The sequence below is a fragment of the Lepisma saccharinum genome, chromosome 1 (genome assembly GCF_977018435.1).
Source record: "Lepisma saccharinum chromosome 1, izLepSacc3.1, whole genome shotgun sequence".
Taxonomy (NCBI): Eukaryota; Metazoa; Arthropoda; class Insecta; order Zygentoma; family Lepismatidae; genus Lepisma; species Lepisma saccharinum.
In genome coordinates this window covers 189777353-189802244 of record NC_139229.1, presented here as the reverse complement: position 1 = coordinate 189802244, position 24892 = coordinate 189777353, and the positions used below count along the sequence as shown (strand labels likewise).

Here is a 24892-nt window from a genome sequence, read left to right as displayed (position 1 = left end):
TTATGAGAGCACAAGCAGTGCATGTCTGCTTTTTGGATATTTAGGTTCAGCAGTACCTATTTGCATGTATTTTTCCCTAGAGCTTCTGCCTGCTGCCTCATGCTTTTAGTATGGCAGTTGTTGTCCTGTGGAGGTTCAAACAAGCAACTGCACTACTGTGACTGACTTGCAGTTTCTCTTTCTCAGTAAAATAATTCATCATTTTACAGCTACAAATAGATTACTTATTATATAGAAATTTTAGCAAAAAACTGCAAAAAGGTAATTTCTTTGTTTATTGTTAATTCTCTAAGTGAACACTGTATGTTACTGAGGATTCACTGCTCTTGTGCACTACGGGGACAAATGCACTTTGTTTTGTTTCTTCGACTTTTAATATCTTATTTTCCACAACTGACAGGATGGAGATTATTCATTGTGATGTTTTTACATATGTATAAATGGAAGGAAACAGTAAACACACCACACAAAATGAAAGTTCTCCATATTTCATGGCCTGTCTGCACATTTATGTGTAAAGGAAACAAAGCATTGTACTGCAATGTGGTGAGACGATGTGAGAAGAGAAACAAGCATTAGACCAAAAAGGTGCATTGAACAGTTTTTGTTTGCTGGATGATGAATTGGAAATGGCACATATATGTAGCTGGGCCTGGAGTGGGGTGATAGATTGGGATGGTTACTGAACAGATAGGTTAAATCTGAGACCAGAACTATATGTAGTATCTTTGACTGTCTGCCTGCCTGCCGACCAACCGACTGAAGAGGACCAATTTTGAACTTATGATTTAAGACTGCATCAAAGAATTTAGGTCCTAACATGTAGTTGAATGGCGAGACACTATTAATAAACCTTTCCCAGGATAAAAAAAAAATGTCAATTTTTGAATAAAATGTGGACAAATGCCATATATCCGATGGTCCAGCACTGAAGCTCCTCTGGATATACAGATGGAAGATCTTATGAATATCCAGGACGAGACATACCATGGATGTCCAAGATGGGTATCCCATGAACGTCTAATGGATATCCATAATATCCATGAATCTGTCTGGACATTATGGTTATCCCTTGGATATTTGTTCTGTATAGGATATTATAGTACATTTTTATAAAATCTTACCATGTATGTCTTTTATATTTTAAGTACTTGACTACTGGGAATTATTTTGAAATTCACAAGTACAAGTTTCTTAAAATATACACACATACAATATGTAACATTCTCATTCGTACACACGGATTTTCAAAGAAAATGCTTTAATATCTGAAAGGAAATACACTCTTTTGAAATTGCTTCTTTACAATTCAATAACTAATATCATTAGGAACATAAAATCTTACCCAAATTCTGTATAACCAATGACAATAATAAATTAAATGAAACTGAAAGAGAAACATGCCATTTTTTGTACAACTTTTCTATTCATACACTTAAAAATATAAAAGAAAAAGTATATTCGAAGCAAATTGACTGACAGTTCTAATACTTTGATGCGTATCCTTTGGCTTTAATTACTGCTTGACACCTGTTCTTCATAGAATTAACCAGTTTCCGACATGTTTCAGAGCTTATTTTATTCCACTCGGCTTGCACAACAGTTTTCAACTCTTGTTTGGACTTGACACCTGCTTTATGGACTCGCCTCTTCAAAATTGCCCATAAATGCTCAATGGGATTTAAGTCTGGACTTTGAGCTGGTGTTTGTAGTAGTTTGGGCACATTCCATATTAGCCAATTCATGTTATCTCATGCCTTATGAGGGCCTCCCCGATGGCGCAGTGGTAGTGTCATCGCCTTGTAATCAAGGGGTCCCGGGTTCGATTCCCGGTGGAGGCACATAGTGGTTCGGATCCCACTTTAAACTGTAGGTCCAGTCCCGATTAGCCTTACTGTGCATAAAGTGGACTAAAAACAACAAATCAATCCAATCCAATCATGCCTTATGCTTACTGTCATTGTCTTGTTGGAATCTGTAGATAGGCGGCATGTCCATTTTTTGGGCACTCTGCTTTACATTGTTCTTCAACATGTCCAAATAGATATATGCATCCATGATACCATCAATAACATGGATGGTACCAACACCTTTGGACGACATACAGCCCCAAATCATTAATGACCCACCACAGTGTTTAACTGTTGGGACTGTGTTAATGTGATCATTGTCTTTATTTGATTTTCTCCAGACCCTATTTATCCCATCTGACCCATATATATATTAATCTTGGACTTGTCTGACCATATGACACTATCCCAAAATTCCTGGTCCTTGTGGATGTGCTCTTTCGCGAATGAAAGTCTATTTCTATCTCTTTCATGTTCCAAAGCTAACGCTCCTAATGATATCCCTGGCATATTTCTACAACGATTAGCCCATATTCTATCCAAACCAATCAGCATAATCTTTAACAAATGTTTTTCCGAGGGTGTATTTCCTCTTGCATGGAAGCAAGCAAATATAGTTCCTATACTCAAACACGGAAACAAAACTCACGTTACTTCTTATCGTCCGATTTCCTTACTTCCTGCACTTGCACTACTAGCCGAAAAAATAATTTCCAATCGTATCCTTGCGCATGCTACTCCGTTCCTCTCTCCCACTCAACACGGTTTTCTTCCTCATGCTTCATGTGACACAAACCTTGCTTGTTTGCTCACCAACGCGGTTAACTGCCTGAGTGCCAAGCAAGACATGGATGTCGTTTACTTAGATTTTTCTAAAGCGTTTGACTCTGTCCCTCATACAAAACTCATCCATAAACTTTCAAACAGATTCAACATTCACGGACCTCTTCTTAAATTACTCTCATCTTACTTGCACAATAGAAAGCAAAAGGTTATCATATCTGGTTGCTCTTCGTCATGGCTCCCTGTAGTTTACGGTGTGCCTCAAGGAAGTTCTCTAGGGCCCCTGTGTTTCACTCTTTTCATGGACGATATTCATGAATATATTTCTCCAGAATGCTCAATTTTATTGCATGCTGATGACTGTAAGTTATTTAGAAACATCGCTTCAGTTGAAGACACTTGTTCCATGCAAGTCAATCTCACACACATTGAACGCTGGTGCCAAGGCTGGAATCTAAAAATAAATCCCGAGAAATCTGTTTTTATGAGGTTTACCCTCAAATCCAATTTTACAGCACCATCCTATAGATTATGCAACAAAATCATCCCGTTCGTACAACAGCACAAAGATCTTGGAGTCATTTTCGACAGCAAACTCACTTTCAGCCACCACATAGATTACATAACTTCGAGAGCCATGAAAACCCTTGGGCTAATTTACAGATTCACAGATATCACACATGTTTCTGCCCTCAAAACCTACTTTACATCGTGCGTCATACCTATTCTTGAATATGGTTCCTGTATTTGGTCAATGGCCTGTGATAGCAATATAAAGAGAACAAACAAAGTGGTAAATTTCTTTATCAGAATAGTCAAACATAGATGCCCAGCCCTTGCAAACTTTTCCAAACACGAAATTCTATCCACTCTTCAAATTCATGATCCTTCCCTTCGCCGTCAAGTTTCAGATCTAACATTTCTTTTCAAAATCATGAATGGACAACTTTTCACTAACGAACTCTTGCCACATCTTCACATCCGGATCCCACGTACCAACAGCAAATGCAACAACTTCTTTTATACAAAAATCTCAAGGCTATCCCTAGAACAAAGGTCATTGCTCTATAGGCTACAAACAAGATACAATACACTAGTTGATCCTCCAGGCTTTCATCTATCTAAGCAGGCTTTCAGAAATGCGTGCATCAAGCAGCTGAAGAGTAATTAATATTTTTTATACCCTTGTTATTGTTTTATTATTATTGTTTAATTTTTATTATTTTTATTGTATTATTCTTGTTACATATGTGTGCGTGCTTCTCATTTGTTAATTTCTATTTCTCTCGCTGTTGATATCCTGATATAAAATGGATTTTCTCTGTATTCAGGATTTCTCAAATAAATAAATAAATAAATAAATAAAAATTCACCCCTTTGCATACGGTCTCTTTCGTGGTATTCTGCCATGATATCCATGCTTCCACAAGGCACGTCGGACAGTTTGATCGGACATCATCTTGCCAGCAACATTTTCTACTAATGGTCGTAACTGAGGAACACTTAGTCAGGAGGTTTTCTCACACTCTTTTTAAAATAAAGCGTTCATCATGTTTATTCAACTGTCTCTCCTTTGGTTTTCTCGGCACATTCTGTGTTGAACCTTCCTCTCTAAATTTTTTTAACTATGTATTGAACTGTGGAGTGTGATTTATTGACTGTTTGTCCAATTTTTCTTAACGAATAACATCTAAGGGCCAAATTTATTATAACATCCTTCAGATTGGAACTAAGTTTCTTCACCTTGCCCATTTCGAACACGCTGATAGATAGACGATAGGCCTACAACAATACCTACGCCAGCATTCCGTTTGATGAGGAGTGCACCTGCATGTTCAAACTTGTTACGAAGTTGCAAACTGCACAAAATCGCCTGAATAGCAGTGGCGCTGTATGCGAGGAAGATTGAAACTCTTGCCTGTATGAATAACAATGTTGCATGAAACAGCGTGTTCTTCTCTTTTCACACAAATTATATGCTCTGTTTATACACTTTGAACATACATTTTTATTGACCTTTGTTTGTGAAACCTCCATTAACATTAATTTCCAGGTACATATGAAAATGATTATATTTAATAGTAGATATGACATTTTTTCCTCGGAAATTCTATGTGTACGAATAACAATGTTACATACTGTAGAAGACCAATTATAACACCATTAAGCCTTGTTTCCATGATTATGAAAAACTAAATATGCTGACCAAGGCAGTAATTTATTTTATTAAAAACATAAACTAAACGTAACGTTTCAACCTTCTAGCAAGGTCTTCTTCAGACTCTGTATCAAGTACAAAAGTAACAAGATACAAAAACGGGGCATTATATATACACAAACATTACTCCCTCCAGACTATTTAGAAAGTTGTTTGGAACTTTCTAGCAGGTGACTTTCACTTTCCAAATTTACTTTCACCTAAAAGGCTAAACACAATTACTTCCATGGACTTTTAATCTCACGCTCTTTTCCCTTCATTTCTCTTCCTTCTCCTCTCCTCTTTCTCTCTTATCCTTTCCACTCTTTCTAACATCTTCTTCCATTCTTTGTTTAACTTCAATCCCCCATTCCAGTTCATTGTGTCTGGAATGAGGGATTGAAGTTAAACAAAGAATGGAAGAAGATGTTAGAAAGAGTGGAAAGGACAAGAGAGAAAGAGGAGAGGAGAAGGAAGAAAAATGAAGGGAAAAGAGCGTGAGATTAAAAGTCCAACCACATTCTATATGGAAGTAATTGTGTTTAGCCTTTTAGGTGAAAGTAAATTTGGAAAGTGAAAGTCACCTGCTAGAAAGTTCCAAACGACTTTCTAAATAGTCTGGAGGGAGTAATGTTTGTGTATATATAATGCCCCGTTTTTGTATCTTGTTACTTTTGTACTTGATACAGAGTCTGAAGAAGACCTTGCTAGAAGGTTGAAACGTTACGTTTAGTTTATGTTTTTAATAAAATAAATTACTGCCTTGGTCAGCATATTTAGTTTTTCATAGAAGACCAACGAAAATAAATTGCATTCATTTTCCTAAAATGTTGTGTGCTACACTATATTCTAGATTCCTAGCTACACTGTGACAGTGTAGTTCATTTTTCTTTTAGCTGAAAACAACTTCAAAGGGGTCCAAAAATTAATTTTGAGGTGATGACCTGCTTGCTCATAGAAATATATTGTTTCTCCTGTTGAATATTTCTTTTTTCTTCCAAGGTCTGAGCAACTAAGTGGTTTTTCAATAGTTATCCAAAAAAGACCTAGCAGCTTGTATTTGAATTGAATCTGTATCGTTGCCCACTTTAACATTGATCATTTACCATTATTCTATGATTTCACTCTTAGGAATGCCTTTTTGTGAATATATTCTATTTAGAAACTTGTAGCATTAAAATATTGTTGCAAAAATTTGACAGGATTTTCCTTTTCTAAATACAAGTGGCCCAGTCAGTCAGTCTGAGTGTCACAAATAGCTATGTCAGTCCATTCTAGGGGAAGTTGTTTAAGAGTATAGAAATCACCAGCATGGTAACAGGTGGTATCTAGTAGAAGTTGAAAACCTCTGGTCTTACCCAGCATAGGGTTTACAACAGGGGTGTAAATAACACCTTTGCAAACCACATGGTGTGGGGAGGGGGGTACACAAGCTTAGGTGGTGCAGTAAGAATGACAAATTAACAAAGACCGATAGTTCACATAAGTTTTCCTTTTGGCATTAAAATATATTTTTAACCAAACATATTATATTTTTATGCCCCTACAACTGCAAACAGAAACTGTTCATCACTAGAAAAGTATTAGAAGGGAATGACCAGATTAGAAGAAAACTTTCATTAGCTGAATAGTTCAAGTCAATGATTGCGTCGCCGAAGTGTAGACGACAGGCAAGTAAAAGATTGTGCCCTACTAGATGGTCGTATAGATTTGATTCCTTGTTGGCAATTCAAGTCACTTTTCATTTAATCTCAAACTGCTTGCCAAAAATCATAGTAACATCAAAGAAAAATGCAGAAATAGCCAAAGCATCTGCATTACGAAAGAAAATTCCTCACCCTCAATGCTTGTATTCAAAAGTAAATCTTGGAACATGTAAATGTTGTTACCAAAACTTTACAAAATCCCTGCATATTCCTTGGTGAGACATGTAGCCTTCTAGAAAAGTCAGTGCATGGTCTTAATGAGCTTCGGAATAATTTTGGAATGGTAGAAAATGGAGCTAAAGAAATGATCAGAAGGTGGCAAATAGACAAGTCAATTTTTACCAAACAGAAAAAAAAAAAAACTTCTTCGATGAAATGACAAAAGATGTTGGCTTTCTCGATCCATTGTATTGTTTTAAAGTAAAAATTTTATACCGTGCTTTAGATATTTTAGTAAATCAAGTAAACAATAGATTTCAGAGAATAAAACAAATCAAAGAAAGCTTCACCGTTTTAAACCCCACAGAAAGTTACTGGAATCTGCTACTATCTACTGGGAGATATGAAGATGATGTACCTTGCACTACAGCAGTGGCATGGCGTGACTTTTTCAAAAGTGTTATCGGCCATCAGTACGACAATTATGCCTGCTAGACATAATCACTCCCCCCCCCCCCCCATGAAAAAAACAGGTCTCGATCTAGATTCTTGTTCATTTTTTCTTTTTTGCAATCCACACAGCGATTTAGCCACAAAACACTCCTAAAAAGAACTACCACTCATGAGACAGTTACCACGAAAATCCAATGAATAGTGGTCGACCCTTGTCAATTCTTAATCAATGTCTTTTTTTTTTTCAATGAGGTGCAAAGGGGAAGAAGAACCACACTTTTCTCAGGTCAGTTTGACGTTTGTGTGGTGAGCAGACAATGGAACTCCGCTCCACTCCTCCAGTCAATGTGGAAGGAAAGTCCAGCTGTACGTACTACTGTTGCCAACTTAGTATTTTGGAGCAAGGTTTGTCCAAATCACGAATCACACAAAGGAACTATATTTTCATCTATTACCTAACTGGTCTCAGTTGCAGTTAAATCCAGCAGTCTACCTCTAATTGCTTCACAGAAATAGTATCCCCACTTTAGGTGGGATTTAGCTCTTTTCTGCCAATCCAATGTGACAACACTGGCCCATTCCGGCAGGCCTGACCGGTAACTGGGCCCCTGAACAGGCATATGAATAACCTCGTAGCGCACTGTCCCAAAGTCATCACCCGCTCTACCTTGCATTGGCACCCTCTCCTCATGTTACCTCTTCAGGGTAGTGGAACCTCTGCACTTCTGTCGGCTGCAGAAAAAAATGTCCTCTGCAATATCTACTTGACGGCAATGCTGTTGGTTAACATATTTAGCAATATTGTTATTTTATTGAAACAACTTTTTAATTCTTTACATTTTGCGGTTACCTGCGGTAACACTGGTTACCTTGCATTGGCACCCTCTCCTCATGTTACCTCTGCACTATAGCTACAGAAATTGTTTGTTTTCGGACTGTACTGTCAACTCAAATCAGAAGAAACATGTCGAACATCAGCAAAGTTGCAGAATTCCTATTGCTAGAAAACAAAATTCTGGCTAGTAGTATTCCTGATGTGCCAGTGCTTATATGCTGTATTTGACCCTACCTGTGATGTCTTCATAAGCTAAGAGGTCGTTTTGATTGAGTGGAATGGCGCTGTCAAGCATTGAAAGTGATCGGGTTCAAAAACTGGACTTGACCAAAATACCTAGGTAGCACTACAAATTGCTTACATAAAAAAATGCACAGGGTGGGTGATGGGCATTTAACAATATCGTAATTTTTGTAGTAACCGAGTACAGGCTGGCCACTCTAGAACCATGATAAACCTTACGAATTACTGCCTCTCAGCTAACCCCTCCCCCCCCACACATGCACAAATATATTAACAATATAAAGGGTCTGTGTGATTCCAATGTATACATAAGTTCTAATTCAATTTAATTAAACGGTACATATATTTAAAATATTTAATATAAGGTGTGGGATTTACATCTGCCATTTCACATACTCAGACTCGAAACGTCAAAATACATCTACGAACACAAGTCAAAATTTATGAAATATACTACTCTAAGAAAAATTGTTAATTGAATTTAATTTAATTGAATGACTTATTGCAGAAAGGGACCTGAGTCACATTTTTGAGATATCGGAGTTAATGGTATTTTTTATTTTCCTAGTCACAGACACATCTTTTAGTGCACACGAGGATATAGCCAAGAAAATGCACAGTGAAAAGTATACTTTAATGCAGAAAGGTACCTGAGTCACTGACTCGGGTCCTTTTCTGCAATAAACTTAGCCGTATTTATATGTTGTACGAACTGTGTACGCTAATCTGTAATGCAGCTTGGGGCGGTAAAAATACATCAAACTTATTGACACCAGTAACATTATTGATTTTGCAACGTGGTGGCCTCATGTCTACAAAAAAAATGTGGCATCTGTGGAAACTACCATGTGTTCCTACAAGAATAGGCAGTATTTTCAGATTTCCAAGTATCATTACTTTGAATACTGTGTTGAACAGAAGGGTACTGTCAAGGTTTCCGAAGTCATCAAAGGTTTGATGTCTCACACCTTCTATCTGTCCAAAGGTGCAAGAATTGTAATTCCTACGCCACGTACGTTCCCAGTTGCACGTATGACGATCAAGCTTACTAAATTAAAATACATATGAACTGCCTTGTCATATATACCAGACCATGACCAGACTACGTCAAAGGATTTTATGAAGATATTCTTCAGTGGCCCAGTACACACGGCAATGAAACAGACTCAGATGTAGAGTAACACATGCATGTATGACCTCGTACATTATTGTACTTCAAACACCGACAATAATGTCCAGAAATTGCAGTACACTGTCATTCATTGATGAATCTATAATTTTCTGTGGCATATATAACATAACCTAACCTAACCTAGCTTAGGTGGCAATGACAAACGGGCGTTTGTAGGATATTTCTCGTCTTATTTCTCAAAGTTTCCACTTTTATTGCAGAAAGATACCGGAGTCACAACCTTTTCATCTCAACTGTCTCTAGCAGCATACTGCAGGGGGGCGCATTGAGGGTTGCAAAATTAACATTTCTTTATGCTGAATATTTGAGCCAACAATGGCACATTTCTTTCTTACACTATCAATGTTATACAATTTTTCTTGTTTTTCTCAGAATTGTGCAAAAGTGACTCAGGTCCCTTTCTGCAATAAGCCATTCAATTGTTGTTTTAAGGCCATGTTATGCACGATATGCTAATCAGGACTGGACCTACAGTTTAAAGTGTGATCCGAACTACTGTGCAATGAGCCTCCCTTGGGTTTTGAACCAAGGACCCTTTGATGGCGATGATGTTATCACTACACCATCGGAGAGACCCCTAAAAAAAATAGTTAATTGCACAGAAAATTCAATCTCAAATTTACCTAATCATCTTCAATCTCTCAGATAGATTGTTCTGAAAAAGATTCTAATAAAGCATACAGACTGAGAGAATTCGGTTTTATTTTCCATGCAGCTATCTTTTCCTTCCTCAATAAAATTAAAAGATAAACAGTCAAAAACTTGCCTCGGGGCATTTATAATTTCAATGGGATTTGGATTAATAGCATTTCTTCACATCTACAGAGAAAAATTCATGCAGAATTCAAGCATAATTCCCAGAATTCAAGGAATTCCCGGTAAGTAGCCACCCTGCATGTATTTTCATATATAATTATAATCTATAATTTTTTACAGTTTGTTTGTTGTCTTAACCTTTCGTACCAGTTTTTCACTGATTCAAGATACATGTATGTATTTTCATATTTGTATATACCTAAAATAAATGTAGGTGTGAATGAATGTCTTAGAAAAGGAAGCTTTTTTAAAACGAGTAGGGCACACAACTGAAAGTTGCAGGGGGGTGCAGAGCATGTTAGTTAGGCTACTAGTTTAAAAAGTTGGTAGTTAGCAGTTGAATGTAAATGTTTATGTTCAAAACACAATAAATGACATTAAACTTAAACACTGTTTTTCAGCTTCTCATGTATGACTTGCACAAAAAATTACACCATAAAACCAAGAGTCCTTTTGCCAGAGGATTATGTTAAAGGTATGTTTAATATATTTTGTGTATATAACTGTAATTTAATGATTCAGATATTTATTTCCAAAGTAGGCTTTAGTTTTCTGCTACCTTTGTAACTTACACAAATGTCTTTTGTATTTGATCATATGAGTTAATTTAAATCAGATCAATTTAATATTGGTTAACATAATTTGTATTTTTTATATTGCTACTGTATTGAGTAATATTATACTGATCTCCCACTTTACATAATTAATTTAGTTTAGACTTTCAGATGCTAGATAGTTCAGCATTTAACTAATTTCTGGTTCTTGTGGAATATCAGAATAAAATTCAATAAACAAATATTACTGCTTTTCCTGAATTCATATCGCCTAAATTTTCTTTCTATAAACAAAGAATGTATGTACAGGTTTATTAAAAAAAGCTCCCTGGTTTCATGATTTTATTGCAGGGAACTTATGGCCGGAACATATTGTCATTATATGTACGTCTGTGCCTGATATCCACAATTTTTCTTCAAATTGTTCTGCACACCACTCACTCCACACTTCGCCGCTAGGAGTGTACAGTGCAACATGGCAGTATCTGGAAACAAGAAGACTTTCTGTATCATGCAATTCCATGAAACAAAGTCTGTTATGAGCCTACTATGACAGTGGAGGATGGAGTTTCAGAAAGAACAGCCAACGGAGAAAATAATTCGTACGTGACACAACCTATACATGGCTATGAGTTATCTGTGCAAAGGGAAATCCAGTGGCCGATCATCAGGGCTGAACGAGACCACGAATTGGGTCTGCGACGCTTTCCAACAAAGCCTACGGAAATCAACAAATCAGGCAAGTCAAGAGCTTCAACTGTCACAAAAACTGTGTAGAGAATTGTCTAAACATCTACGAATGTAGCCATACCACTGTCAATTGCAGGACACAGAATGCCTTCTTCTCTCCAGAAGGTGCCATGTTGCATTGCATGCTTCTAACGGCGAAGTGTGGAACCAGCAGTGTGAAGGTCTATTCGAATAAAAAAAACTTGTGGGAAACCAGGCACAGATATAGACTCATATATTAACGGTGTGTTCCATAATTTCCCTTCAATAAAATCAGTAAATCAGGGAGATAGTTTTCAATAACCCAGTACTGTATACTTTGTGAGTTTTAATAGAATATGAGTATTTTTCTCTTCATTTTGAGTCAATATTTTCAAATCCAGAGAGAAATACTCAGAACACTAATCTTGCAACTGTCCATTCGGATGACAATTAGGAAGAGGAATTTGTTTATAGGGTTGAGCTAATACCAGTGGTATCGGTTAGATTTTATTTACCAATACTTCGATACTTTTCCGATATTGTGATCTTTCACAGGGTCTGCAAAATGCCATGCAACACTTTCATGGAGTCTAATTATCATGGAAGTTATGTAAAGCATTACATTTATTTTGCACCAAGAATATGAGAAAATCTGTATTCTGTGAATACATAACAGGTGATTTGATATTCTATAATTTTTGACTGTTTTTAAGCAAAACTCTGGTAAATTGACGCTTATAATTGGCCTATTACAATGGTCAACTTTTGTGATTAAATCTGTTCCATTTTGTGTGCAAAAATTTGGAAGTTAACTTATAAAAGTATGTACATAATTATAAAAAAAGAAAAAAGCATATTGTGAAAAGCCGAATTTCAGTTAGTGTATATTTACCTTTTGTGCAAACTTGGAAAACAGAAACTCATGTGTAAGCCAGTTGCAATCTGAACAGAAAGCTGTGTTAATTTCAGTTTTGCAGCTTTATACAATGCTTCTAAGAAAAAAGATCTGATATAGATTCATTGTAATCAATCTGTCAATTTAATATAGGCACACCATGTTATAGAAAAACAACGAAAGTAAATTATTTGTTGTTCTAGAGACACGTCCACCAACTGACATTCGAGAACCGGTGACTGTTGAGTTCAGCATTTATGTTGTTGACATAAATTCCATTAATGTAGAAGATATGGATTTTCGGTAAGTCCTGATATAAACTTCGTGATGTCTTGGTAATTCAATTACATGTCTTGCAATTTAATAATGTGTTGCTGTTGCAACTGGTTCATTTTAAAGTCTATAGTATATTTACAGACAGTCCTGGGTTGTAATGATAAAATGGAAAGTAGGGATGGGACCAATTAATCGGTACACTATCAGTATCAGCTGATATAGGCATATTGGTGTATCGGTTTATAGGTAAAATTAGAGACTATTTTACCGATCCGATATATCGATAAATATCTTATAATTTAGTGCAGAATCCTGCCATTTTGTTGTAATTTTTATGGATATTCTCCATGCCCTACTTTCTAAAAAAGTAAATGTCTAAATATGCAATTTCTTTTGCACTGCAGTCACCTTGAAACACACATTTATTAAGGAGGTCAATGAACCTTTCAGGTTTTTCAAGGACCATTTCTAATTTTATATCGGATTGGTATATCGGATTGGTATATCGGTTATCGGTATCGATAAATTTTATATCGGTACCTTATCGGTAATGGCCAAAATTTCATATCGTCCCATCCCTAATGGAAAGTAATGGTGGCATTAGTATAGTACCGAACATATCAGATCAATTATGAAATTACGAGTTGATTTGAAATATCCATTGTATCCTGATTTTGCATCTGTGCAATGTTATTTCAAGACTTTTTTACCCTATATACATATACTGACATTTTTTTTCTCCTCACAGGGTGGACATGTTTGTGAGGCAAAGGTGGGTAGAGCCAAGACTACTCATGCCAGATGACATTTTTGAAGAGGGAGATGATTATGTCACTCTTCCATCTCAATTTTTTGAGAATCTATGGCAACCTGATCCATATATAATAAATGCAAAAGTTTCAGGTAAGGAAGAATGGTAGTTTTCGAGTATGATTTCTGCATGAATCCATTCACACACATTGCAGGTCCAATTAACTACATGGGTTATGGCCAAACTTTTATCTGAAACAAACTTCATTACTTTATAGAGGATTCAAACACACAAACCCTGGGTTCACAGTATGCTTGAACATCGAATTTATGTTTTTTAGAGGACCATGCTGAAAAAGCCAGGTAAATGTAAAATCAAGGAAAATTTTATAACATTTTGCTATGTTGGGACTATCAAGATTCAATGTACAATGCAGGAACATGTAAAATCTGGGAACATAAAAGCAATGTTTCAATGTACATGCTTTGTGCCAAATGTATTTCATCATGAAAAGTAATATTTAATGTAATATTTAATTTATTTACTGTCTAGCAATATACAGAGATATACAGTAGAGTTCTGATAATTCGATGATGATGGAGACTTCGTTGAATTACAAAAAATTCGGAAGAGATGAAAGAAGAAATAATACAACAAAAACTACAGTATGTGAAAAATGGGATGTACAGTATTGTTGTAGTAATGATGATGTTAGGGGGAAAAAAATAGTTAACAATATTGAACTTACACTTTAACAAAATGGTCAAGTGTCTTCTTCTTCTTCAGGATGGTGCATTGTTTACATTCACAAATCCACTTATCTGAACAAAAGTTAAGATTTCATTTTCTTTTTCCCCTTGGATTGTATAGAACATCGAATTATTGAGACTCTACAGTGTGGCCAGAAAGTCCCTTTACACCCGAACGAAATGCATGTAACAATGTAAGATGGAAAGATATTTAAGATTTTTACCTCCCATCCTGATAATTGATATGGCAACAGTGCACCTCACGTGAATTGTCACGTGCCTGCTACGTCACTGCCCGCGGAGGGAGAATAAAGTCTGTACGTTGACCAGTTCATTGTCGCACCTTTCCGTGTTTGGTGAACAACAATGGCAGATACCAGTCACTTCACTTTGGAGGAGCGCTTAGTGACAACTGTGCGGGTCCATGAACGGAAGCACAACAACGAAAATATGCCGCAGGTGATGGATAGGTTTCGTGAACGGTTCGGTAAGGAGCCACCAAGTCGTCAGACTTTGATCACGTGGGAGAAGAAAGCTTTTCGCCTGTGAAGTGTTTTGGATGCCCATCGTTCTGGTCGTCCATCAACCCGAAAGGAAACGTGTGCAGACGTTAGTGTGTCGGTGATGCATTCATCCTGCAAGTCGACAAGAAAGTGTTCTGCAGAACTTGGAATTGCAAGGAGCACAATGCAGCTCCACACGAAAATGGACTTAGGCCTGCATGCATTCCGGCCAATGGCCATCAATGGGCATATCAAGCTGTGCACGGATCATGGAGGTGCACATACGGATGTTTTGGACAACTAACTGTAAATATTATTCGTGTAGGGATGCAATTAGTGGAGGTGTAAAGGGACTTTCTGGCCACCCTGTACTGTATGCATATATTTGGCGTGAAACTGAAGTTTGATTTCTTATGCAATATTTTCAGAGATTGCTACACTGACGCACAAATTCTCAAGTGTAACACTGTACCGTAACAATACAGTCAGATATGCAGCCCGAATGCATGCAATCATTGCTTGCCAGATGGAGTTCCAACGTTATCCTATGGACATTCAAGTATGCCCTATGGCTATCGAAAGTTGTAAGTATCCTAAGTTCTTACGAAAAATAAAGTTATAACAACAACAAACAGCATAAAAGCAAAATGAAATGACAAACATTTGGCGCCTGGATGATTTCTCTCTATCCCTGTCTCACATTAGGAACCGACTTTCTAATACTGTATTCTAGGAAAAGAGGCTATATATGTACAATATTGTTGTCCTTGTTATTGATTTTTTGTTATTTAGTACCGATTTCCTGCCACTTTTGGTTAATCATGATGATGATGATGATGATAAGTGATGATATGATGAAATTAATGCAGGAACACTTACAAAGAACACCCAAGCCCAGGTTGGGATTTAAGCTCGGAACCCTTGGTGTCATATGCTAATGGTATACTTGTTATTTAACTAAGTTTTAAACATAATATGAAGGTTCATATGATTTGAAAAACATATTATTTATCTTGTTGATAAGAGAGTGAATGTAAACACATATCAAAAGATTTAAGAAATCAGATTCAGTTTATAAAGTAACCCAGAAAAGTATTATAACTGTATTGTAGTTGTAATAAATCTTAGTAAATTATGAACAAAAAAAGATGTCACCATTGCTAAAATGACTGTTGAATGTGCCAAACAATGTAACATTAGGCTTATGTCCTTCTACAAATAACATATTATTAACAAGAATACACTAGTGATTTTTTTACTGGATTCATCTCAGCAGTATTTTTGCACAGCATTAACCTGCAACCTTATTCAATATTTTCAGTCTCATATCATGAGCAAAAGCTACGATTAAAATGGGGTATGGATGGAGTAACTGTTAACCCTGATCTGAAGTTACTGCAATACAACATAGGTCAACCATTGGACATTGAGGAAACTAGAGGATATACAATGGAAAAAGAAGGTATGGAGAATACATTTTTTACATTCTTTAATATATTGTGCTACAAGATGAAAATTATTAATTTTTCTTTGATTAATAGCAATGGACTAGAATACAAGTATGTCAGTTGCATGTCGTCTTTTTCTTTTCTTACGAGAAACAAATTAACATGTAATGTTAATTGGACATTATCCATTGTCTAGTGCTTTAAACTATACTTATTTTAATTTCTACGTTTTTAAAAGACCACCTCTTCTCTCATCTTCAGATGAACAAAGTTCTTTTTGCAGGTGGTGGGGATCGAACCTATGACAGATATGTGATTTTACTACAAATCCTGTGCTCTAACCAACTACTTCAGGGCCCTGGAATTCTGTACTACGAGGGGGTACCCAAAAAAAAACAGAATAATGCTGCGCTGGGCAGAGCTTCCATAGTACGAATTTTCCTGCCAGGCAAGCGTCGAGCAACTCGTTGTGAGTTCAGTGCACCCAGTGGCTTCGCCGTGGAAGCTTGTCTCTGGTCACGGTGATTTTTTTCGTAAAAGCAGTTTCACTCGCACCTCGTTTTTTATGATGGCCAATGTAAGAGAACAGTGTGTGGATGCGAAATTTTGTTTCCTGCTCGGCAAAAATGCCACAGAAACGGTTGTGATGTTGAACACAGCTTACAAGGACAGCGCTATGGGGAAAACTCAAGTGTACGAGTGGTTTTCTTGCTTCAAGAAAGGTGACATGTCGATTGATGACAAACCCCGTTCTGGACATCCGTCAACTTCCAGAATAGATGAAAATGTCGATAAAATTCGTGAACTTGCGACATGAAGGAACAGCGATTTGATGACGTAGAAGAGGTGAAGAATAAAACGAGGAAGGTGCTGTCAGCCATCACAACAGATCAGTTTAAAAAATGTTTCCAAGAATGGAATCACAGATTGGACGTGTCATGGAGAGTACTTTGAAGGTGATAAGGTTGTTTCATAAAAAAAAATACAAAAATACATGGCTTTTAAAAAAAAAAAAAATCTGGTTTCTTTTGGGTCCACCCTTGTAATTTTATGACACTATTTCTAATTTTGAATCAGAAATCCTAAGACATTGGTTAAGTATGTAGATGAAACATTCGTAATATGGCCACATGGAGACGAAACACTACCAGATTTACTCCAGCATTTGAATAGCATACATCCATCAATTAGGTTTACTACGGAAAAGGAACAAAACAAACACCTGCCATTCCTAGATCTCCTATGAAACTCAATGGGTATCCATCAACCATAACTGAAGAGTCATCCACAGCCAAGCCATTAATGTGTTGTGTTTGGTTGTTTGGCTTCTTTTGTGACCTGTAGAAAATTCAGCATTCGACGACCTAACAAAAATCACTCACAATGCTATAACAATAAATTGCTATGGTTTGTAAGGGAAAATAATATTGCCAGTATTTTGTGTAATTGTCATGTTTTAATAATATATATTATCTTTCTTCAATGTAAATATGTACCATCAGAAACCCAAGTTTAATGCCACATAAACATTTCATCATACACTTAAGTTAATTACCATTTTTAATGTTCTTATTTACTTTAGTCATTGTAATGAGGATCCTCGAAACCGTGATCAAATGCAACTAGTTCTTGCCAACACCTTTGTAAAAATTATCTCAAATATGTGACAATAGTACAAGTTACAGATTCTCGTATGCACTGAATAAAGAATTAGACTGACTGTTGTGTGACAAAAATACAAGTCAGAGTGTCTAAATGCACCAATTCCTACGACATTGAGAATGTTTTTAATTCAAACCGCTAACATTTTATAAAACTATTTCTCCAGCACCTGTATCAACGTATTCCACTCATCGCATCTGGCCTTGCATGGTTGAATATGCTTGTCACTACATGCCACGCCCTCTCCCCTTCCTTTAACATCCTCCCCTCATTCGGATTTCAATGCCTTGCTCAGAACCACGTGAGGTGAGAGAGATCAAAATTTTCCTTGCTGAGAAAAAAAAAATCCCTCAATTTGCAATGATGCATGGGGTTGTTCTCAACTATGTCACATGGCGAGGAGTGGAAAGATTGCAACACTACATGACAAAGAGGGAACAACTCATGTCAGTAGCTACTATGTCACAATTCTTTGTGCAAAGGGAGTCCAAAAGCCCTTTATCCAAGCCATAAGAGTTTTTCTGCTTCCTCTACCCACCATCAAACACAGCGCCACTTCGGTGTGCAGCTGGGAGCACTTTGCAATTGTGTTCATGCCGCCTATTTGACGCGAGTTACTCAGCTGACGTAAGGAAGTAAATGGAAGTTGATGTGGCACGGGAACATTTGCTGTTTTGAAGAAATGGCTTTCAATAAATAAATATAATAAAAATTAATTACATTGCATATTTATTTGGGTGTGCACGTGTGAGTGCGCGAATAGGCAGCAGCCACTACTGGTAGAACCATTGTCACTAACATTCAGAGAATTATTGAATAATGCTCAGTTGTAAAGAACGGGGGTACCAAAAGGGTGAATTGGATTACTAAGGAAAATTGTTGATAGCACAAGGGTGAATTGGAAGACTAGCGAAAATTGTTGACAAATCAGAACAAACCACTTTGGAAGGGATTGCTGTTTTTTTAAGATGGTACTGTCAAATCTTAAATTGAAGATGCACATCATGACTAGTCATACGAGGGTCACTATTTATATTTTGAGCATAACAATGAAAAAACAGGAATTTGGCATTGAAAACTGCTTTATTGTTTTTCGAAGTATTCTCTTTTATGGTCAATACACTTTTGCATTCGTTCGAACCATTTGTCAAAGCAGTTTTTCCAATCTTCTTGAGACACCTCCATAATATGGTTTCTGAACGCATCAACGGCGTCTTCCGCCGACGAAAATCGTTGTCCACGCAATTTATTCTTGACATTCGGGAACAAGAAGAAGTCATTGGGTGCCAAATCAGGACTGTACGGCGGATGACCCATCAATTCGATTTTTTGACTGTTCATAAAGTCGGTTGTTAGACGAGATGTGTGACAGCTGGCATTGTCTTGATGAAGAATGATCCGACGGCATTTGTTTGTTTTCCGTATTTGACCAAAGACCTCTGGCAAACAAATTGTTGTGTACCATTCAGAGTTGACCGTTCTACATTCCTCTAAAGGCACAGTTGCCACATGACCAGTTTTCCCGAAAAAACAGGCGACCATTTGTTTCGATGTGCTTCGAGCGCGAACAACTTTTGTTGGACTGGGTTCATCTTGAAACACCCATACAGTCGACTGCTGTTTACGTTCCGGCTCATATGCATATATCCATGATTCGTCACCTGTTACAATCTTATATATGTCTTTTGAAGCACCACAATTGTATTTATTGAGCATTTGTTTGCACCAATTGACGCGAGCGTCTTTTTCAGTTTTTGTCAAATTGTGTGGGATCCAACGAGAACATACCTTTCTCACACTAAATGATCATGTAATATTTTATATATGCTGGTGGAACTAATGCCTATGGTTGCCTCAATCTCACAGTATGCCACATGACGATCTTGCAGTATTAGGTTTTGCACAGCATCAATGTTTTCTTGAACAACAACTGATTTTGGACGACCTTCGCGAATCTCGTCGGTGAGCGAATGGCGGCCACGATTAAATTCGTTATACCAGCGTTTCACAGTGGCAAAGGATGGGGCTTCATCGCCAAATGTGGAAGTAAGTTGATCGATGCACTCTTGTCTTGATAATCCACGTCGAAAATCGTAAAAAATCATCGCACGAAAATGTTCACGAGTTAATTCCATTTTATTGTTGTCGCGCAATCTCCAAGCCAACATAAACAACACAAATCAAGCTATTGACAAAACATTTGAAGTACATTATGGTCAATAATGCCAGACGATTCCGTGCAAACGTCAAATCGCGCCTAACTTCAATCAGTGTTGCCAAGGCTCAAAATATAAATAGTGACCCTCGTATAATAATGAATCTATCATATATTGTCTTTTCTTGACAGGTAACTTCTCTCGGCTAACTGCATACTTTCGATTTGAGCGACAAATTGGTCACCATCTGATTCAGACATTTGCCCCAAGTGCATTGGTGGTGATGTTGTCATGGTTCAGTTTCTGGATTGGGTTGGATGCTATCCCGGGACGAGTGACGCTGCTTGTAACCTCCATGCTGACGCTCGTCACTATGTTCACGGGGCTCAAGTCTGATATTCCTCCTGTAGCCTACGTTAAGGTAATGCTGTTGTTTCATTTTTCTTGATGTTTAGTCGCATATAGAGATTAAAGTTTTGTGTGTTGTGATTTAACTATTATTGTCATAAGAAATATACATAGCAGCAGTTCTACGTACCTCTATATGAGTGAAAATATCATCATCTTTATTTTGTAGGCTCTTGATTTGTGGATGGCTGGCTGCATGGTATTTGTATTTTCTGCCTTGGGTGAGTTTGTAGTCGTCAAAGTGTTGGATCTACGTTACCAAAATGAGAAGATATCATCAGTAAAAGTGTCGAGGATATTTCCAATAGTAAGTTTTTCTTTTAAATTTCATTATTTGTGCATGAACATAAACAGTCAGACAATATCAGTCCTTACAGAATATGGGTGTCAATGGAACAGAACATCATTTCATCAAACAACGCATTATCCATGCTGTACAATCCGTACACTCAACAAGAGATTTCTGATAAACTAGTAAAGTTTTCTTTCAGAAATGCATCTTGTCACTCTTTCCAATACATTGGTACATGGTTCACCACAAAATTGTATTAGAATTAAGATCATTACTAAAATATTGAGCACTTTTCTCTTGAAAAAAGTACATTTATGCACATATAAATGCTAATTAGAACTTAACATACAGCTTACAGTTGCAACCAAAGCAACTGAAATGTACCCCTCACCAGGAACTGAACACAGAATCCCTTAATTGCAAAGCAACAACCTCAAAGCTTAAGTCATGTGCACAAACATTTGTACTAATTTTTGACATAGATTAATATTGACTCAGCTAAATCTTAAAAAATAGTCAATCTACAGATCAGTCAATAGATTCAGTATAATGACATATCACTATTGATAAAACTGCTGACCATTTAATCTGCATTATATTTACATAAGCAGTCTACAACTCACAGCATAATTTTCCCATTTAGTTACTGTCCTTATGAATGAGTGGAAAAAAATTCACATATCCCATTGTAAAATAATTTCAGAATACATACACTTTCTACGACAAAACCTTTCAGTTATCTGGTTGTATACATTAATTAAAGAACCAAAAGTTCCATTCAGGTTCACATGCAATATTTACAGCAAGACCATGATTATTTATGTCTTAGGGGACTTTTTTTTTGGCACTTACAATGCAGATAAAAGTATAATCCAGGAAAATGTTGCAGCGGAAACCATGGAGGTATATGGTGAGAAAATGTAAAATTTAGACACGTACAATCAGATGTTTATTGTATCGTTTAATATCGTACTGGTGGACTTCAGTTAATGGTATGTGTACTTATTAAAAATTACAATGGGTCCATCAGCACCCTTCTTTTAATATGGGGACATAAGTCTCTAAGCAAATAAAAATTTAAAAGAAGTTAATAGAACTAACAAATATTTTGGAGGTGAACTCCTTAAGAACAAAACACAGTGAAGAAATAAAATTAACACCCATTGATAAAAATTAAATTCATTAAAAAGAATTGACAAAATAACACACATGTAAACACTATTATCACTGTCACTAGTTAAACCACTGGATTCCTCTCTCTTCCCAGCTACCCCTTCAGATCCCAAACAAACATTACCCCACCTAATGATTTCCACTTCACGCAATGAGTGTCACTATACCATTGATAAAAGCTGAGACTGTGTAGTGCAGGCATGTCAAACTCAAAATCTGAACTGGGCCAAATAGTCAGTAGTGTTAGATAGGGCGGGCCGCAAGGAAAAAATTAAATTATCTTTAATACTTTATTTTAAAGAATGACTAACATAACACTTAATAAAGTATATTGAACATTCATTGAAACTTGATCATTGCTTCTTGCCTGAGAGCTGGCATCTTTTTTCTGCCGCCAACTTATCAATATCAGGAGACATCTTGTTTAAAGCAGCTACTTTCGGAACACAGCTAAGATGAACGTCTGATAATCTGGATCTCGTTGGTGACTTGCTTCCTTTCACGAGTGAGAAAAGTTTTTCACACTGGTAAGTGCTACCGAACATGGAAATTATTCCACACGCAAATGTGTGTGTCTCTGGAAAACGTGCAGGCAAGTACTTGTAGAAGTCAGGGATACACACTTCGCTGTACTTTTGTTTCAAAGTTGAGTCTCACTGAATTTCAATTACTTCCATCTGCAAATGTGCTGCCACTTTTTCTACGTCAGTCGTAAACAGGGCTGAAAACAAGGAGATCTTGTCTTCGAAAGAACGAACATCGTGGAACCTTTTCCCGAATTCAGTATTCAAAAGCTGAATTTTTGCGACGTACTTTTTGTACAAAACAGGGTCCTTTGAACTTGATCTGTATTTAGAACAAGTTGAAAATTGCGTCAAGTCTTCGTTTCTTAACTGTTTTTCCCAAAGCAATAACTAACGCTCGAATGTTTTGACTTGATCATTCATGTTGGTGATTAATTGATCTTTTCCTTGCAGTTTCAAATTTAAATCTGACAAGTGTTTCGTTATATCAACAAGAAAGGAAAGATCTTGGAACAACATTGGTTGCGAAAAAGGCTGGTGTCTTGTTCTTTCATTTCCAAAAATTGGCATATTTCATCTTTCAAGTTCCAGAATCTTTCAAGAACCATATAACACGATAGCCAGCGCACTTCTGTGTAGTAGCGCACTCCAGAATATTCGCTTTCTAAATCTGCTAAGTAAGTAGAAAATTGTCGCTGGTTAAGCCACGGGATCTTATGAAGTTGATAGCTTTTTTCACAGGCTTCATCACACTTTCCATGTTGATTACTTTTGAACACAAGACCTCTTGGTGAATGATGCAATGCACATGATGGAACATGTGTTTATCGCAGGTTTCACAAAATTCGTTTTGCAGTTTTGTCACAAAACCATTGTTTTTTTTTTTCCCGTCATTGAAGGGGCACCATCCGTAGCTACACAGGATAACTTTGATAAAGGTAAATCATACTTCCCCAAAAGTTCACGGACAGCAATAAATATATCCTCACCGGTAGTAGTGTCATGCAACGGTACAATGTCCAATAGCTCCTCGAAAATGTTGAACTCCTCATCACAAGCATGAAGAAACACAGCTAAGTGAGCTACACCCCCGATGTCTGCACTCTCATCACAAGCGATGGAATAAGCAAAGAAATTTGACACTTTTGTTTTAATTTGATCACTCAAATCACAGGCCAGTTCGGTTACTCTTTCAGCAACCGTGTTGCGGGATAGTGAAATGCCTTGAAAAGCTTTTACACTTGCGGGATTAACTATATCAGCAGCTTTTACCAAGCACCGTTTAATAAACTCGCCTTCGGCAAAAGGTTTTGAGTGTTTAGCTATCAACTCCAATTACACTACATTCGTCAACCACCCCAATAAGGGATGTAAAGGGTGCTCCTTCCACGTAGTGCACCCAATAGTCAACCTCACTTCCACATAGTACACCCTGGACTGCAGACTAACGAGGCACTGGTGACTGGCTTCATGGCCAGTATAATTTTGTTTGTGTTGTCCTGTCTTTTGTCCTTATTTGTGCTGAGTGCTCCTTTACAGCCTCAGTTTTTAACAAAAGTCAGAAGATTTTAATATTTTATGATTTTACTTATGCAACGTTAGAGTTGTTATGTGTAAAGATAAGGGAATGGACCCCGTATAATGTGACGGGTTCAAAATAGCCTTAGTGCTGACGCACCCAAAATTTTGAATTCCAATTCCACCCCAATAATGCAACACGACCACCTTTTTTCACCTACCGACGGGTATATCCTGTCCAAGAAGAAAACGTGTGAAATGTCACATCGTGTTATATAATAACACAGATATTTTAGCAACTACTACATCTGAAGGCTCTACTACTTAAAAACAGGTAATAGCAAAGGGGCCGCACAAAAATATATCGAGGGCCGCATGCGGCCCGCGGGCCGCGTGTTTGACATGCCTGGTGTAGTGGAACTCTGTACTCACACAGACAATAGGATATAGAAAAGTTGGAATCGGGAAAAAAATTTCCTATCCCGATCCCAACTTCGGGAAATGACTTCCCGACTTTTCGGGATCCCGAGCAGTTGGGAAATACCGAATGGTCATTTTAAAAAGTCGTTGATTCTCGACATTTTCTGGATTGGAAGTGTCTGGAACTTATCGTAAATTGTTAGTTTTTATTCCAGAAATGCAAAAACAATCACGTAAAGTGGAAATGACGTTTAGAATTCGAGACTTTAAGAGCTTCGGGAAATTTTGAACATATCCCGTCTCGAAAATTTTCCGACTTTGTCGGGAAATTGCGAATTTTTTCCATCCCGACCCAAAATATTCTGTCCCGCACATCCCTAACGGACAGGACAACACATAACCACATTGAATATTATACTGACTGTGAGTTACATAATCCTTGCCAGAGCCTTAAGCATGCAGTTTTCAGCCGTACTACATGAAGGGAAGTTGACTCTTTGGTGCCTTTGATCAAGATCACCCATCAGTGGCGCAGGAATGTTTTTCATTTGGGGGGGGGGGGGGGTACAAAATTCAGCATCCCATATATATAAACACACATACTACTGCACCTAGAAA

At 37.1% G+C, this 24892-nt stretch overlaps 1 protein-coding gene across 1 annotated transcript in view; it reads left to right on the top strand.

Annotated features, from left to right (window-relative positions):
• alka (glycine receptor subunit alpha alkaliphile) overlaps positions 1-24892 on the top strand; it is a 44423-nt gene that overhangs the window by 14610 nt on the left and 4921 nt on the right. The window contains exons 2-8 of the mRNA XM_083126456.1: positions 10636-10709; positions 12598-12697; positions 13419-13573; positions 15102-15257; positions 15995-16135; positions 20131-20360; positions 20517-20654. Coding sequence (XP_082982582.1) covers positions 10636-10709; positions 12598-12697; positions 13419-13573; positions 15102-15257; positions 15995-16135; positions 20131-20360; positions 20517-20654 — 994 coding nt within the window. The remainder of the gene's footprint in view (positions 1-10635; positions 10710-12597; positions 12698-13418; positions 13574-15101; positions 15258-15994; positions 16136-20130; positions 20361-20516; positions 20655-24892) is intronic.